Source organism: Maylandia zebra, linkage group LG23, assembly GCF_041146795.1.
Source record: "Maylandia zebra isolate NMK-2024a linkage group LG23, Mzebra_GT3a, whole genome shotgun sequence".
NCBI lineage: Eukaryota > Metazoa > Chordata > Actinopteri > Cichliformes > Cichlidae > Maylandia > Maylandia zebra.
This window is the reverse complement of record NC_135188.1, coordinates 16,126,690-16,146,308: the sequence shown is the minus strand read 5'-3', so window position 1 is coordinate 16,146,308 and position 19,619 is coordinate 16,126,690. Positions and strand designations below refer to the sequence as shown.

The 19,619-nt window shown below is 38.7% G+C and overlaps 1 protein-coding gene across 3 annotated transcripts; it reads left to right on the top strand.

The window, feature by feature from the left end:
• Positions 1-872: 872 nt before the first annotated feature.
• On the top strand, positions 873-18,378 carry s100p (S100 calcium binding protein P). 3 transcript variants are annotated; one of them, XM_004552933.3, is made up of 5 exons: positions 873-950; positions 14,860-14,967; positions 15,494-15,664; positions 15,796-15,991; positions 16,148-18,378. In XM_004552933.3, the coding sequence occupies exons 1-5, from the start codon at positions 901-903 to the stop codon at positions 16,430-16,432; spliced, it is 810 nt and encodes a 269-aa protein (XP_004552990.2). In that variant the 5' UTR covers positions 873-900; the 3' UTR covers positions 16,433-18,378. The 3 variants fall into 3 exon arrangements, with proteins under 3 accessions (XP_004552990.2, XP_076736641.1, XP_076736640.1); XM_076880525.1 differs by lacking the exon at positions 873-950 and adding an exon at positions 2,727-2,879; XM_076880526.1 differs by lacking the exon at positions 14,860-14,967 and having other exon boundaries at positions 877-950.
• The last annotated feature ends 1,241 nt before the right edge of the window (positions 18,379-19,619 follow it).

Genomic DNA, 19,619 nt, shown 5'->3' with positions numbered 1-19,619 from the left:
TCAGTTGAACAGTGCAGCTACCTGCAATTGTTCTCTCACAAAAATAAAATTCAATTCAGTAATTGGACCATAAACGTTTCCTAGTTTCATGAAGGTTGCCATCCTATTATTATTGTAGCGTGACTGAGCAAACAAGTTGGTCTTTGCCTGCTGCTGGTTAAAAAAAATAAAAATTTAAAAAGAAGTAAAAATTGGCAGAGGTTCAGTGCATCTACAAAAAACAGCAAGTTGTGGAACTGTTTCAAAAATAATATTCATCAATGTATAATGTGAAGACTTTGAAATATCTCATCATCTGCAGTATAAAATATCATCAAAAAATTCTGAGAATCTCGAGAAATGCTGTAATTCAGTATTGGATGCCTATGATATTCGAGCCTATCACCCAGAAAAGTAAAAAACTGTCAGACCAGAATGGGATAACGATCGTCGCTCAAAAGTCCTGATCTCCCGAGTTCCCAGATGTTTACACACTGAAGTAGAAAAGGCGATGCGACATAGCTGTCACAACTTTTGTGTGCTGCTGCCATCAAATTGAAAATGAGCGAAAATGTTCTTAAAAGTGTATTTTTCCCCCCTATGTTCTGTTGTGAATAAAATATGGGTTATAGAGCTCAAGCTTAAAGCATCAAGTATGCAAAAAAGTTTTGTAATTTTGAATAACTGTGAAAAAATTTGCATTAAACTGTCAACTTTCACTGGATGGAAGGCTGTAGTTGCAATTGCACATCTTTCACTACCAGGAAGGTGACCAAAGCTTCCACTTCCTACGATTCTTTCTCTGTTTGTTTATAAGATTCCGCCTCTTCCTGTGGACCTCATATCATAGTTCACTGACTGTGTGGACTAACTGTGAAGCCAGTCCACAGCTACTCAGTCAGTCATAAACACAGCAACAGCATGCTACACCAGAGGACCTTCAGAAAGACCACCATCCACTGCACCCCACGGTGAGATCACTGCTCTGTTTCTCCTTTCGGTCCAGACCAGATCATACGCATTTCCTTTTTGTTTGTTTTTTTTAAAAACTCTTTTCACTCTTTTTAGCTTTATGTTTATATGACACAAATAAAATACATGTTTTACTGTCAGATTATGAGAATCTGGAAAAAACTTTTCTATAGAACCTAAACATCCACATCCACATTTAGATGTCTCTCATTCCACACATTTGTTTTTTAATAATAGAATTTCAACAATAATCTTTAATGTTCTTGGAAAATAATTATATTACAACAATAATAATACTAGTAATAGTATTTTTTCTCACCATGGATTAGTTATAGCCATGTAGAGATGGATGGATGGGATGAGAGTCTGTTTAATGTTAAGAGGCTCAGTTGTAATAACACCATCACATAATCATGAATAGGTAGTACCTGACCATGAGTACTGTCTTTAAAGACTCTGAACCTTTTATTCTTGGACTCTCTTAGAGTAGCTTTGCACTATTCACAGTTCAAAATAATGCTTATTTTTCTTCTTCTGTGTCGATAGCCAGTGCTGTGTATCTGAGATCACCATATCAAGCACACCCCCACTCAATGACATCAAACACAGTCAAGAATAGAAAAAAAAAACTACCTGAAAATTGTAAAGTGTAAATTTAGAGCCATTTGATTACTGAGCTTCCTGCTCTGAGCAAATAACTGTGCATCTCCTGACTTTATTATCTGAAATATTGGCCCTGTTTAATGTGACTTTGATGTATTACACATATTTAATGTATTCCTTTACTTAATTACTCACCAAGAAAGTAATTTTGTGACTTTGTGTTACTACTCATTACATTACTTTTGTGTTACTCTCTAACCAACTCTCTGGCTTGACGTGCATTGTGACACATACTAACACCAGTCCCTATCCTAAAGAGCCCATACATACAATATTTCTTTTGTGTTGAAGCTTTAGCACAAAGAAAAATTGAAAACCAGCCCGAAGACACTTCAAAACAATCACCACTGTGTTCTACTGTAGAAACCAGTGCTGGGAGAGAGGGAGGGCAGACTGCCTGCTCATCACTGCCTGCTGAAGATCAGGCTTTGGCTGCTGGGCTGGAATTGGTATCCACTCAGCTTTAACATCACTCTGGGCTTTTCAATAGCTTTGTGTTAACATGCGGTCTGCGCAGATATTTTCGAAAGCCAGTGATGTGTTTGTTTTTGTATGTCCGGAAAACAGCGGCCTGTGTGCAAATATCTGAAGCTGTTTGTAACAAGAGTACAAATATAATCGGAATTGTATTCTGATTACTGAATTTAGTATAATAATGAGTTGCACTGCTGTCTTAACAAAAACGTAATCTATTACTTTGTAGTGCATTACACCCAACACTGGTCCCCTTTAATTTAACTGTCTTGATTTAGAACCAAATAACTAATCATCAAGGCCTAAACAGCTTAGGGCGCCCAGCAGCACAGATAGCCCAGATTGCCCCGGACTCATTGATCAGCATCTAGCAGCTGACAGATGTTTCAGGAAACATCTAGAATAATTGCTCCTATAAAGATTAACATGGCAGACTCTCTAAGAGATATTTTCCCCATCACCTTAGTTGTTCTTTTTTCACCTCTTAGTTTGTTTCCTGTCACTCACTCTTGTTTCCCTTTGCACCAAACACCCTCTCTCTCCTAAATCCCACAATCATCATCACACACTAATTATTAGTGGGAGCAGTGAGGGGCAGTGTGGCTCCTCTGGCTGTTGTTCAGTCTGCAGTATGGGAGGCATGCTGAAGGCTGCCAGAGCTGCTCCATGCCTCATAGACATGGACCGCCTGTTGGCTCAGTCTAGAGGACTCTTATTTGATGAAGCCTTGGATATTAAATGCAAAATGTTCACCTAGCCAGGAAACTTTTTGACTGCAGCTGCGTTTGAAGGTAAGTTCAGACAATTTATGAAACTGAGACAAGGTGAACAACTGTTTGTGAAGCTATTGAGTCCTCTGGTGATATATTTGTGGATTAGGAAGGTGTTTGATTACACTGCTAAAGGTTTCAGAGGGGGTTGGGATTATTGAATATGACAGAGATGCAATCTTGGCATCAGAGCAGTTTCCACACTAAGTGAAGTACCTCTAACTCAGCTGTGTAAAAACTGCCTTTGTCAATCACTGATAAGAAAACAAAGAGATGCTATTCCTTTTATGACGGCTGTAAAGTCTGATGTGAAGCTTGATCATTTGAGTCGATGTTTGTGTATCAGCCCGGCTGAGGAACAATGTTTAAATTAAACACTGAAAAAAATACATAAAGGCTTTCTATAGCAGGGTGTTAAGGTGTGTTTTCTGATTGGTTCAGCTAGATTATCATCACAAGTTAATGCAACCTCTATGATAGTCAAGCAGAAATGTACTTGCCTGCAATAAAATGCTAACACGGGGCTACAAACAAATCACACGCTTGCACGACTTCATCATTGGCACCACTAAGCTTGTGTGTTTGGTACAATGCTGCTGATTGTCCTTGACAGCTCCTGTAGTCTCATTTTTCCACTCAAACACCGTCAAAAGTCACCAACTGGGTAATTAAAGGTAAAGTAATGTAAAGTGTCAAATGCAAATTAATTTTCTCTATTGTAGGACTCATTCTAGTGGCCTTCTATTATGGTGAAAATATGACATATTAACCAGGAGCTAGAGATGAGAAAAGACTTCTGATTTAAAGTTTGCTCTATATTTTAAATTAGTTATAGTGGCTGTATTAATGATTTATATTAATGATCAAATGACTCTGTTCAGTATGAAAGAGGTCACCCACAGTGACAAACCCACAGAGAATAATATTATTATTATTAATTTTCTATTCTCAGCTCTGTGGAGCTTTTTGAATCTTTCAGCAAGTCAATTGTGAATGTTTTGGGACTTTTTTTTAACCAAACCTACATTTTTCTGTCTATATATGAAGACAACACGGATTAATACAAATGTTAGCATGCAAATAAGACATTTGTAGCTGTTGGTGGTCATGGCGACTATAAAGCCTGCTCATACAAACTACAAATTGTACAAACGGTTGTTATATTTCTAAAAAAAAGAAGTTGTTTTTTCTTTCATAATTCAAGTTTGAGTCTGTTTGTTTGTTTTCTCCTTCTCCCTTTGTTCACCATTACTTCAAATGTGATAAGACTTCATGTCCTCATAGCTCCTGTCCACACGAGAACATAAATTTTGCTGCCTTCAGTGTCACATTTTTAAGAATTGAATATACGCATGAGGAAACAAATAAAAATATAAATATAAATTTGATATAGTCTCAAAATGTTTTCTCCATATTTGGACTGAATGATGCCACCACAGAGCTACTGTAAAGTGTAGCTGTTAATTTAATTACAGCAGCAAAATGACTTTCCAGCAGTCTGGATCATTCCATTAATGTTACCTCGCCGTGAGGAGCCGCGGAGTCTGGTTCTCAGCCATTAACACCAGCTGTCTGCACTGCTCTATTAGCAGTCATTGTAACAGTCACAACAAAATATGTGCCAGATGAAGCATCTTTAATCCAGTCTACAGTAAATCACACTGCTTTACCATCTCTTTCACTTTTTCACCTACAGGATGAGAAAAACAGTGAATGTTCATATTATCATGTGGTTTATTGTTTGTTTATATTCTCCTGAGAACCAGCCCATTCATTTATGTCCTCTGTAATAAACATTTGTTTTTGGTCTATATCTTTTGACTTATTTGAGCTATCCTAATAAGTCCTGATGGACTAAATAGAGGACATCCTGGTCTTTCCATTGATATCTCATGTGTTTGGGTGGCCTCTTTTAGCTCCACAGAGAAAGGAAATCGCAAATAACATTCAATGGGAAGATTCATTTTTCCTCGATTATCAGGATATGAAGAAGTTATGAACTTGCAATTTTATCTTACAAATCTCACCGGACTATTATTACCTAGAATCATCAGATCTACTAATTTATAATAATTGCTCGGATGACCTGTGAATGTCATCCCACATGTGTTTACTGTTTATAAAGACCACATATTACCTCCCTTATTATACCAAAAACAGGAGATCCTGCAATGGCTATTAGTCCCAAATGACAAATAGTGACCTGGTGATTTGAGGTTGTTTTTTGTTTTCTCTGCTCACGTTTTCTGCCTCTCTCCAACTCAAGGTTTAGAGAGGCTGCGTTTCTTTATAAAAACCGTGACTCACATCTCTACACACCACAGGGACCCATTCAAACAAATGGAAAGCTCCATTTCCATTATAAGAGTAAAATCTTAAAGCATGATGAGACGGATGAGATGGATGGCAGCATGCATTAAGGAACATCTTAATGTCTTTCAAGTGACTCAACAGTTATTATCTGGCAGCCTATTAGTAACATGAGATGTCTAGTTGAGTGTACCAGACACTTTCAAAATTTTAAATTCAGAGAGATTTTTCAGTAAATTGGATTAAAATGTGCATAGCATGAAACACAGATATGGGTCGGGAATGGAGGTTTCTTTTTCTCAGGAATGGTCTCTGATGCCTTGCAAATAGGGCGTTATGCAAAACCAAATTGAGCTATGGACTTCAGTATCCACCATTGAAGTCAACCAATATTGTCCATTTCACCTAGTTCTTGATTTAAAGGAAAATTCAATGAAAGCTACATATGTTTGAAGCATGTTTTCTGTTTGCTTGTCAGCCAGTTATGTAATAGCCAACCGCTGATTTCTAATACGTACCTTGCTGTAATCTTGTTTGCGCTACATTGCTTTGCTTCCCTCCCTGAGCCTGGTCCTGTCTCTTCCTGTTAAATGGGAGTTCTTCCTTCCCACTGTCACACGTCTTTGTCAGGGCTTCACAGCTGGTTAATTTCTTCTTGTTTTATTATATTTTAAGGCTAAATAAACAACTGTTACATGGATAAAATTTTAGTGGTTGGCTACTGCATTTGTGCCTTCAAGTAAACAACATACACTTGCTTAACCAATCACATTGCACCTCCATTTTTAAAGTCAAGGGGAAAAGACCCTGTAAACAGAGTTCTAAGAACTACAATGATCCTCAGTTCCTGCAATTATGAAACAAGCAAGGGAGCACTACTTCGAGCAGTTACTATAAAAGTGAAACATTTGAAATTCAATGTACCCTTTGACGTAAGCCTTATTGCTAAAGCACATGCCACATAACTGTAATGCCCCTGGTCTACTTCCAAATAGGAAGATGAATGCCACCATAGCTTCTCTTGCCTCATGTTTCAAATCTGCCTTCTAACTGATGAGGGTCAGTTAAAGGGAAAAAAAGACAAATAGATAATGTTCAAAAAGATATGCATCAATGCAGAATGATTTCAACCTAGGTGAAAACAATCCTGTCACAATAACCATTTAGCATAAATGACCTTGCCATAAACAATTAGTTGCTTTTGGGGACAACGTGGCCATCCACCTGGGCTTAACATCACAAGCACATCTTTACTACTTTGTCCAAGCATTTCACTACTTATCGTACTGTGTATGACTGTGTACGTGACAAATAAAATTTGAATTTGAATTTGAATTTGAATTTGAATTTGAATTTTGAATTTGAATTTACTGTTTATTCCTCTTTTATTAGTTCTTTCAGTCACAGTACGTATTTTACAAGCTATAGAGTGCAGAATTTCAATTCTAAACAAAGCTGAACAGCTGTGTTATGCTTTCACGGTCTGCTCAGCAGCCACTCAGAAAAAAGACAACTGCAGATTACACACACTGAACAGATGCCATCCGAATAACCTTCCAGAAACAGACCCATGACATCACTGCTGAGACACACCCTCAGTGGCAACATAAATCTGTTTTCATGGTCACTCTGTGGTGACAGAAAGCGAGTGCACATTACAGAAACCATTAAATTTAAGAGTGAAGAAGTGATTTAGGGGTTTTGTGTGTGTGTGTGTGTGTGTGTGTGTGTACGTGTAGGCATGCCTCTGTGTCTAACCCTGTCACAGAGAATGGCAGCACCTGTGGTATCGCTACACCACCTGACGCTCCTGCCTTCCAGGAACACTGAGAGGTTTAAGTTGTCAAAGAGAGACAAGTGCTTAGGTTATGACCTGCTTGAGATGACGCCAGCACGTGTGTGTGTGTGCATCATGTACATGAGGACAGTAATATGTAGGCACCAAGTCCGAGCACGTGTTCATGGCAGTATTTTTGACCACATAAGACTACATTCCTCTGGTGGACATGCTGGCCATGACCTTTTTAACAGACGTAGTGGAAAAATAACAATGAGTTTCTGCTTTTTATAATATACAGATTTTTAGGATTACCTAAAACCAACTGCCATCAGATTAAATTCACAATGCACATGATACTAATACATGACCCATGGATACAGTGCAATAGCTGAGAACACCTCAGCCATAGTTTTTATTTTGCAAATATTGCTTTTAGTCTAGTTCTATACATGTGTAATAACATCTTAATCTATTGATTTATTTTATTTTATTTTATTTGGCTGCACTTTATTTAAAAAAAAAAAACTATCCCGTTTTATTGTGATGTTCTTGTTTGTCTTTGTGCACAGAATTTTATTCAGCCATGCATCTGTAAAGAAATCTGAATATGATCCTGACTCAACCTCATGGAAAACAGCTCTGGCATTCAACAGTTTTGGTGCTGTTTCCATAATTTAATACTTGTCGTGCTTTAAATATTTGGTAAAATAATGTGATAAATACTAAAAATATATACAAAGCTATACATGGACATACATATACAAAGCTGTTGTTTCAAATATCTGTCACTTAAAGGTCAAACTCAGAGCATGTCACATGCTCACACTCTGTGTGGTGCCAGACATTAGATGAGGGCAGTATAGAAAAAACAGCATTAAGAAAATTATGAAAGAAATCAGTCAGTTACAATACTGTATAAGATTGAGAAAAAGCACTAGAATAATTGAATCAAAAATAACATAATAAAAACTCTAAAAACAAATACGATGCAGTAAGTTTTATAATTTAAGCATTTCATTTCCAGTTTGGTCGTCAGTGGTTTCTATAGTCTAGTATTGCTTGCAGCATAATTTCTCCAGGTTTCTATTCTTACAAAGTTCTATTCATTGTTTTCGTATTTTAATTTTTTTTTTATAATATTAACATAAATTTTCCTACTCTCCGAAGCACCTTGGGCTGGAATACAGACTGCATAAAAAACATTGACAGAGCCACCATGACAGCGCCCACTAGTCTGTGAAGCGCTTGTGTGAAGCCTCAAGCTGAGCATAGTGTCATCAGCATGTTCCAAAGCCAGGAAAGATGAGTGAGACGTATATTTGACTAAGAAATAGAAGATGCTCCACACTCCCAAGGTATCAACCATAATTCAATTAAATTCAGTTCATTTTTATTTTATTTATATAACGCCAAATCACAACAACAGTTGCCTCAAGGCGCTTTATATATTGTAAGTTAGATCCTACAATAATACATACAGAGAACAACCCAACAATCATATGACCCCCTATGAGCAAGCACTTTGGGGACAGTGGGAAGGAAAAACTTCCTTTTAACAGGAAGAAACCTCCGGCAGGACCAGGCTCAGGGAGGGGTTGAGGGTTGAGAGAAGGAAGACGGGATAGAAGACATGCTGCAGAAGACAGACGGAGATTAATAACAAGTACGATTCAGTGCAGAGAGGTCTATTAACACATAGTAAGTGAGAAAAGTGACTGAAGAAGAAATACTCAATGCATTGTGGGAATTATTTACCAGAATTACAGAGCATTTGGAGACGGATGTTAATCTTGCTGTAGATTTTTATACAGTTAGACAACTCTTTGTAACCTACAGCTGGTCATTAGAAAGAATACAAGTTAAAGCCAATTCCACAATGTCTTTGTTTCAGAGGAGCCATAATATACTAAGAATGAGAACTAATTGTAAAATTGTTTCTAGTTAAACCCAGTGGCCTTGTGCTTTCATTTCTGAAAGCTGCACTAACCTTTCCATTAGAACAAAAATATATCTAAAATGTTGATAGGCCTAGCAGCACTCAACACAGCAGAGCAAAAGAAAGCTCAACAACATGGCCAGTTAAATGGGATATTGATGTTTCAGGATTGCCATAAAACAGGTACAAAGACAGGATAAACTATACGCAACACCAAGACCAAACCAATTTGCTATAATATGCAGCCAAAAAGTGTGACTGAAAAATAAAATTCAAACTGTTTCCTAACAATTTCAATTGTTATCCATTCTGCATTCCCCAGTTGCCACTAAAGCTTCAGGTTCCGCATCATAAATCAGGTCCATCAGGGCAAAGTCAGTCAGTGTTCTGTCAGTCATACTCCTGAGATATGTAGCTAAGCATCATAAAGTGCTGACAGAGTCCTAAGCACTAGCAGTAGATGGTATTAATGGCAGCCATCATGGTTTATGCTCCACATCATGATTCTTGCAGTACAGCGTTTGCAGATTTTCAGCAGGATCTTCACTGCTTAGAATGATTCGCTCTCTGTTTTTGAAAACCTAAAAAAAAATAAAAACTGCTTTAATGTGCTCATTTCAAAATCCAACATGACCAAAGTGGCACCAGAAGCCATGACTTAGAGACTTGACAGTGCCCCTCCCTTCCATGCAGCACGGACACCTCCCACAACCACCCTAAAACATGCAGATGAGGATGATGTAAGCTCAGTGACTGAGATTTGACCCATCAGACAGAGCAGCAGTCAAAAACAGAGCCACAAGGCTTCGTTCGCCCCAGACACAGAGAAGGGGGGGTCTGTGCTGTTTTTTATTTTTAGAACAATCGATCAGAAAACTACATTAATGACAATTTGAAAACAGCAACAGGAGCTTTATGTACGAGAAAATTATTTCATTGTCTCTGACACCGGTAACTGTATTCTTCTTGTTGGGTTTTACTGAGAAATTAAAGCACTGCTGAGGCTTCCTGAAAGGCATCAGTCATAGCATTAGATCTAGTCTTTAGATAAAGAGCTAAATTATCCAATGGGTGAAGGTGTTGTGAAGCATAAGGTGACATGGTAGGGGACAACTGCTCCGACAGTCTGACCATTGACTTTTATCCAACACCGCCGTCAGAAATCAGGTGAGCTCTGTTTCATCATCACTGCTCAGGTGGGAGCCATAAAATCTTAGCAATGCATCCTCTTCTCTAGATTTAGCATTTTCATTTAAACCACCATCAGTATGGAACTATTTGTTACAATATAGCATATTTGTCTGTGTTAGTCCTGGGATACTGAACTCAAGTAAAAGTATTGTTACTTTATTTGCATTTTCAAGAAAAAGCTGAATTTAAAATAGACAAATATTTACACATTAAATGTCAGCCAGTTATTTTATATCTGATGGCTCTCATCTTCTCTGCCACAGACAGAGACATATACGTTACCACCTCATACCACAATACGTGAATTTATGTGTTATTAATTATTAAGCCCTTTTTATATTATATTTACACTTTCTTCGAAGAAGTTCTTAAATTTTATATTAATTTCACTTCTTCTATATAAGTTTTACCTGATTAAGCTATTTTGCCTTGTTATAGTGTATTTATTTTATTAAGCGTTTACTGTTTTAAAGCTCTGTTAAGAGCTGTGTTTAATGCTGTGAAACAGCAACATAAAGGAAGTATATCTTACCTTTTGTCTGGAATAATACCTCCGTCTTCAGGTTGGAAACCTCTGATTTAGGCCGTGGTTTACATTTCAGTCATAAAACGGGATTCTTTGCTTCCAGTGTTGACATTTCCCACCACTGATCGTCTTATCGTCAGAGTAGACTTCAGTGAAGGTAAAGTGTCGCTAAGCTGCCACTAAGAGCCCCACAGTGCTGTGCTAAAAAGCTGGTCTGAAACTGTTCACCTCAACCAACAGTACAACACACACCTACAAGATAAGTAAATATTGAGACTCAGGCACCCATGGTTTATCAGCCATTGCCCGATTTTTTAACAGACTGTGTGCACTGGCGTGAATGTGAATGTCAATATTAAGTCAATATTAAGCGCTGTCATGTTGACCACTTCTGTTTAAGTAGACAGGTGCAAACAGCAGATTTGCTTCTCTGCTTGTTCTCGTCTCTGAAACAATTTTTGTATATAAATTGAAAAACACAAGATGAACATGAACCTCTTTAGCTTTATTTTTTTTCTGCTTCTGCCCTAAGAGCTCACAGAAAACTTAAAAAATGTTATAGTGCTCTATCAGGTTGTTTTTGAATCTTTTTGTGGATTGCATCCTGTTTTTCTGTAGCTAAGGCTTACCATCTGACATGTATTATGATTTAGGACCCAAATGCAGGCTGGGCTAACAAAAGGTGAGCCTTTTATTCACACTGAATCCAGAGTCCAAACCAAGACCAAAGGCTAAGTCCAAAATGGCAACAAACAGAAATCCAAAAATATCAGGGAACCACAAGGAACACATGCTCTGACAAAGAACGAAGACAAGGGCAGGCCAGAGTGACTAAGCACAGACTTATTGGCATAACCAATAAATCAAAATACAAGGAACCCAATAAAATAACCATAGGTACTAACAGAAACTAGAATATTAAAATATCAACAAACTCATGATAGTACAATAATTATTGAAATACAAAGAAATCAAGGGAAACCATATTTAAATCAGAACAATATAAAAGGCAACATAACTGAGGCCGGGGTACAAAGAAACAACCCCAAACCAAAAGCCTTTACTTTGTATTTATAGAAACCAGGAAAACTCCAATAACAAACAGATCGACCGTGACACCAGAGGTTTGCAACTTGTGGTGAATCCTCTGTGGTTTTGGTCATGAAGTCTTCAGATGTTTGTGAACATCCTGGAGGGATCATGTCCTTGACTTGCTGTGCATTCTTACAGAGCTTTTCAGTCAACCTATTAATGGTTTGCAAATGTTTGTCTGTATTTCTGCTCTCTATCTCATCTCCTGGGCACACCTCTTACTTGGATCACATCTTCTAAACTATAAAATGGTGCTATAACTTATAAAACGACACTAGCATTTACATAATATAATGTTTCTTTCTGGTTCAGGTGAGAATGGTGTCTGACCTTGGTGACGTCGGCTTTTACGGACAGTGTGGTGTCTATTTGTGCAGGAGGTCTTAAACTGCACAGGAATGGGTGCAATGTGGAGTGGGCAGTGTGTCCACATACCACTTCATGTGTGACCGTGGAGTTTTTCCATTAATTTACAGACATAAGTGTCCAAATAGCTGACAAATATAACACTCGAAGACACACAGGGCACCCTGCGTAGGCATGCAGTCAGTCAACACGTTCATTACTCATAAATCAGACCCACATATGTTCTCAGTTAAGACACGTGCACAGACACAAGTGCCATTCACACTTATTTTAGCTTACAGCGTAAAAAGAAACTGCAGGCGAACTGATGAATTTAATGCAATCTTGCATGTCCTTGTCAGGTATTAGCAATAAAAAATATTGTTTTAACACTAGCACAACTGATGTTAAAAGATCTGTAAAAATATTTAAAAAATGTGACCCTGGACACACCTACTGTGTGAATAATAAGTCTTACAGTAATAAGTCTACACAGACTTTTGGTTTCATGGGGCACAAATCCCAGTCTCCTGCATGAAAATCCTGCATTAAACATCCTCCCTGCATGGATGTTGTTGCCATGAAGGCAAACCTTTACCTTTTACTGTCCTAGAACACCACACGCTACACACATATACCTTTCACAGCAAGCTTGAAACTCTTATTAATGACTGATGAATAAACTTGGGTGTGTCAGCATTTAATGTAACTGGGTCTCTAGCTGTTTACCATGATGTGAACACACATCATGGTAAACAGCTGGGGTTGCTCTCACCTACTGATGTTTGCTGCAGTACAGTAATGCCTTGGAAACATAGTATTCAAGACATGTTTTGTCTCTAAAGACTGTCTCGTGATTAGGGATGGGTACCGGTATCCGGTGCCATGATGGCACCGGTTCTGACATAAACGGTAGTAACCAGACCGAAAAGCAGCGCACATTTCGGTGCTTTATTTGGGTGCTTCTTTTCCTGAGCTGTGATACGCTTTAGATTCTAGCCAATCATTTTACGTTTCCGAGGATAGTAGGCGGGTCCAGGTACATACGTTCTTTTAGAGCAGAGCTACAGATTAAAAATGTCCAAGGCGAAGCGGTCAAAAGACTGGCTGTACTTCACAGCAAAATATGCAAACTCAGCAGCCTGCAACAAGTGCTTTAAGCTGATACTGTGACACTGTCAAAGGAGGTAACACCTCAAATCTGATGAAACACCTGGCAACGCATAGCGGTTTTTTTTTTAAAAGCCGAGAAATGCGCCGTATTTGATAGCTTGCTGCAAGACCTCACACCGAGCACATCTACTGCGGGTGTGGTGCCTGTTATCGGGCCCGGAGTTAGAGGAGAGTCCTGGCCCCTAGCCCTGCCAGTGTAGCAGAAATGATGACGGATGATGATGGCAGCAGCAGCCGTTCTTCTCTGTGTGAGTCGCTTAATGTTGTTCGTGTGTATTTTACGTTGAGTAGGCTAACCACGTTATTACATTAATGCATGTAAGGTGAACTAGCAAACATCATCATAGCTACATGCGGCTGTCTTCTTGTTTGATGGCAGATGCTCCCTTCACCCTGGCCAAAAAGGCTAAAATGACCAAAGAAAAAGTGGAAAACATGAGAGGTTTTTGGACAAAGTTTGTGTTTTTTCCATTGTTTAAGCACTGCTTCCAGCCAAGAGTGATACCATATATGCCCTATAGCTGCAGAAAAGGCTAACATTGTTATCTTTTTACAAAAAAACAGCTGAACATGAGAGGTGTTTTGGACAAAGTGTGTGTTCTCCATTCCTTAAGCACCGGTTTGAGCACTGTTTAAGCACCGGCACCGTTTCAAAAGTACCGGTTTGGCACCGGTATCGGATAAAACCTAAACGATACCCATCCCTACTCATGATAGGATCACACCAACTGCGATACTAGTGACTTTTCAACTAAAATAAGCCCATCTTCAGCTTCATTTTCATGTTAAAGCCAGCTACATTCCTATAAGGCTTTGTGACTATAGTATGAATGGTTGAGGTACGATTGTCTACAGAAATGCAGAGTTGTCTACAAGTCATTATTTGACTTGGGCTACCAATTAGCCCTCTGGGATTAGGAATTGGAATTGGGCAACCTGATATCGCAGCAAAATGTGTAATAGACACGCCAGTCCACTGTGTCCATTTCACACTTTAGAGAAGTAAAGTGTGAAACAGACAAGCATGCAGAAGAACCAGCAGAGGGAGATATCATATTTCAAGCCAACATGAAAATAATCATGGGAAAGTGTTTCAACACACATTATTACAGTATTTTCATGTATACATAGTAGCCTCCTAGTTTAATTGTTTCTGGCAATTAAGGACCCTGGAATGCACTTCATATGTTTTTGCTTACTTCCAACTTCTTGATTTTAAATATATTATCTCCCCCTGGTGGTAATGCAGCGTGAAATAGACACGGAGGTCTGGCGTGTGTATTACATGTTTTGCTGTGAGACTGGGTTGGATTGGAAATATAGAAGAGTAATTAGCTAGGACAAATCCTAGTACACACCGAACTTCTGTTCACAGACAGGCAAACACCCACTAATGTAATGACAAACGCATTTGTGGTAGTTCCTACTTTCAAATGTGTGATGATGCGCACAATACAGTATCAGCCACACTTTCACAGCTGGTAAGAATCTAAGTATTGTTTCTTTCTTTTTTAAATGTGTGCATTCAACACCAACAGATCAATCTAGAAATACCTTCTGAAGCTGACCAGAAAACTGTCAAGACAATAGAAATTATATCTTGCAGGGTGTGTTGGTTCTTAAATGCTACTTTTTGTATGTTTCACAGTTGGGTCAGCACCTCTGGCAGCAGCAGTGGACTACAATTTGAGCGTTCCTCAGAAAGAATGTTTCTGTGGGCAGGAAGTAAAGCAACAGATGGAAGATCTGATCGCAGGTGTGATATGTGTGTGTAATCGGAAGGTTGCCGGTTCGAGCCCCGGCTCGGACAGTCTCGGTCGTTGTGTCCTTGGGCAAGACACTTCACCCGTTGCCTACTGGTGGTGGTCAGAGGGCCCGGTGGCGCCAGTGTTCGGCAGCCTCGCCTCTGTCAGTGCGCCCCAGGGTGGCTGTGGCTACAATGTAGCTTGCCATCACCAGTGTGAATGGGTGGATGACAGGTTGTGTAAAGCGCTTTGGGGTCCTTAGGGACTAGAAATGCGCTATACAAATACAGGCCATTTTTATATATGTATATATATATATATATATATATATATATATATATATATATATATATATATATATATATATATATATATATATATATTTATGTGTGTGTGTATGTGTATATGTGTATATATATATATTTATTTATTTATTTATTTATTTTTTAATTAATTAATTAATTTTTAAATTCAGTCTTGCTTATTATTATAATTATAATTAGGAGGAGATGCTTCATCAATATTCACCTTTTTTAGATCCATCTACCAGAAGATTCGTGAATATGAGGTCCTGGACAGGAGGAAGACAGTGACAGCTCTGAGGGCAGGAGAGGACAGAGCCATCCTGCTGGGCCTCAGCATGGTCTTCTTCTCCATCATGATGTACTTTGTTGTGGGAATCACCATCCTGCGCTCTTATTCTGACAGGTAATAGGCTGAATTAATTTCAGTAATATTTAAGAAAGGTCTTGCGAATAATCTTATCAGAGGAGTTTCCTTGGAAACTTTCTGCTGCATATCCTCATAACATCAAGTGGAGTCTTTGTCTTTTTCTCCAGCGTGTGGACCGATGAGACAAGCTGCACTATTGTCAACTCCACTATAGTTTGGGATGTGAACTGTTCATACAGCTGTGGAACAGAGTGCTGGAAAAGGTCTCGCTACCCTTGTCTCCAGGTGTACGTCAGCCTTAACTCATCTGGAAAAGTGGTACGACTGTTCCATAACGAGGAGACGCAGGTCAACAACCCTGAGGTACTCAGTAATTGCTGGCATCTTTGGTGTGCACTTTTCCATCCAAACAGCACACAGCAAAAATGAGAGAACAGCAGTACACTTTACACTAGTAGCATAATCTAAAAGAGTTACCAAACACAGCTGTTACTTTCACTCTTCTTCTATCCTGTTCAGTGCTTCTACATCCCAAAGTGCCGTAAGGACTACGCAGCCATGCAGGTCTTGGTTCAGAACATTTCCGAGCGTCTTCGGTCTCAGCACACACTTCAGTGTTTCGTGGACCGCACAGACAAAACAGACAGCGCCATCCTGACACAAATCTACAGTCAGATCGCTGTCTTCCACTCCCTCTTCTGGCCCACCTGCACTTTGATTGGAGGAAGCGTCATCATTGCCATGGTGAAGTTGACTCAGTACCTGTCTGTCGTGTGCGACAGACTGAGCCGCATCAAGAGGTGAAGGGTTTCGAGGCTACAAAGACAAGGGGCAATAAGCAGAGTCATGGTGTCAAGACTGAAACACAAAAAGGCTGAGATGTGGTTTGTCTGTGGCAGCTGACACGCTATGACTCGAACATTTTCTGACAATCACAAAGAAGCGTTTCTCTTTGTTATTATGCTTGACTCCAGTGGAGCCTGTGGGTAAATCACAGGATTTTTACTTATGTCACTTGTTACATACATATTTAAGTGCCTGTTCTGCTTTATATGTCTATTTGTTAAATAATTTAGCAAATACTCTTATTAGCCTTTTTGCTAAGAGCTGGATGAGAAGGTCGCTGTAGTGCCAAAGCAAGTGAAACAGCTACCCAAGTTTCAGAAAAGTGTAGATTAACCCTCCTGCCAGTTGCTTTTTAAATTTGTAATTGTCTTTATGCTAAGGAAACGTAGCATAAACATCTTAGCTTAAAAACTAGCATACAGACATAGCATAGTCCCTAGTCATTAGGGGTGTCAAAAATTTATAGGCTGCATCCTCCTGAGGACCCGGCCTTCACGGTCCTCCGAAGGCCGGGTAGGCCGGAAGTGAGCGACTGTGAATTGGACGGTCTAGCCTTCAGTTTTGCGTCACTAGCTGTCTTGGTGGAGTTTAATAAACTCGGCTGTCTTCTCCTTTCTACCTAAAATATAACAGGACACTGGCGTGAATTCTCGATCATCACACACTAATGTTTAATCGGTTTTCTGTTTGACTGATTTATTCAGCTGTGTGAAAACTATAACTTTAATCTCAGCCAAACTGATTTACTCAGGAACAAATAAAACACTGAAAAAAGCCAAACAATAACAGTTTTAAGTTATCTAAGTGACTTATATATCATGTTTAACCTGAAAAGCAAAAGACAGCGGGGATCTGAAAACGATGTGCCGGGAGTCCGGTGTTTATCGCCAGCTCTAGTGAGCAGTGAACCCCGGCTAGCTTATTTGACCAAAAAGTCAAACTATTTCCTTAAGAACAGATTAGTTCTTAAACTTTAGCTTAGTATCAAATTTTTTATTTAAATTATTGTGGTTTCCATATATCAAAGGCTGCTAATGCTTAACCGGTCTTGTCTCTTAGAAGTAGGTTTTTAAACTGACTGGAAATCATGTTGGGGTTTGGTGAAGTGACTGCTGCCTGAAATCTTACAATCTTATTTTTTTGGTTTTAGGGGTATAACGTGGCATAAGATAATATAATAATCTAACAGCTCTTATAGCTCCCTCAGTCAGCTGATGACTCTGAAACCACTTCAAGCCTTTGGTATTTTACAATTTTTGCAGATTTTGAGTCTGATGTTCATTTATTCACAGCTGAGGAGTAACAAATATGTCAGAATTTCTGGGTTTCCATAATGTTTGTCTTTTAAAAATCTACTTTTAGCAAACAATCAAACCCTGACAGTCATTTTTTAAAGCCACACTTATGTAAAACCAGAATTCTTTCTGCACAATAAGTCAGGTATTTTGCAAGTTATATAGTCTCTCTGAGAGATTTTGTTTTTTCCTTTTTCATATCAGGTTGAACTGATTCAGCTATACAGTGTTAAGTAAAGTGAGTTTTGAAATGTGTTTTTAATGATTCTGTGGGAGGAAGATGGGAAATGGTCGTTAAACTAAAATAAACTGAAAACAGCTGGAATTAAGAGGAATGATGGTAAACAGAAAGGTTATCAATGAACTTTATCATCAACCATTAACCGAACATTTTTTATCTATTTTAAATCACCGAGCTCGCTTACCAAATACAGCACATTAATCTCACTCTTTTTGACTTTAGAACAAAGGATAAATTGGTGGTAATCCTTTACAGCCTCCTAATTAGGAGTCACAGCTTCACATGTTATACTACAAACAACTTGGTTTTACATTTTCTTTCTAACATTTTGTTGCATAAATGATTGTACTACCAAATAAACACAAGTTGCCTGTCAAAAAGAAGTGGTGACTGTTTAATAAAGATTGTTATTTATTCATTTATTTTGGTCACTGTACACACCTCCATAATACTCTGAAAATGTCAATAATTGCAGTAATATCATCTTATATGTGTTTTCTGTTTTTAGGTTGCAGATCAACCGATTGTACATGTAATTTAAGTTCAGGCTTCAGACAGCTCCAAACACCCATTTTTCAGGCACAGAACACTAGTTCTGAAAACAGAAGCCACGCCCACCAACAGCACCCACAGCCATCTGTTGGGGGAGGGCTTCCAATCAGAAGAGAGTTGATTAAAGGTAGAGTAAAAGGATAAACTGTGAGGGGAAAAAACTGTGAATGATGCAAAGTCACTACAGAAGAGTCCAAGAACAAAAATATAGGTGTTACAGGTGTTAATGTCATGCAACAAGCAGATATGAGCTTCTAAATTGGCCTAAAAGTAATTTGTATAAAACAGCATTTCAGGTGTTGTGGAAAATTTAACACTAACCTTCAACACAACCAGTGAGCTTGATTTGAAGTGGGTTTAATAAACACATTGCAATGTGGAGAGAGCTTCCCAGTGAAACACTTGGACCATCTCTGAATCGTGGCCGCCGCCCTTACATCTTACATACAGAGACACAGACAAAGAACATTCCACAAACTCTTATATGTTGGCCTCTCTCATGGGGGGGGGCCTATACCCCCTCCCTCACAGAGAGAATTATGACATTGCTTTCTGCTTGGCCGTCACCTAAGGATTTACATCCCCGATAAGGAGAAGGAGTCCCACTATCTGTTCAATATCTCCCATTACAATGGCCTCACTGTGTTAACATTCCACATGCATGCAAACTAGTGACAGGAGTGTTCTTACAACAGTAAAGTGAGAAAGTGATATTACTATAACTAATGTGATATGATTAAATATGTGATTAATACATGAGAAAAGGAATCTTCCACCACACCAGTAAACTCAGTATGAAGGCCATTGAAAAAAGTTGACATTTATGGATGTTGCACACTTGCAAACCCACAAAATAACAAGAATATACACTTAGTCTTTTTCAGATATTATGAAGTGGACTGTAGAGAGCAATTTAGAATTAGCTGCACATTTTGTGGTCACATGAAAACACTGTATCTCTCCGGATCAGACGGGACCTGGAAGTGAGGATTATTGTCGACCGCCATCTCATGGAAACATGGAGGCGCAAAAGATGTAGAAGATTTCTGCTATGTAA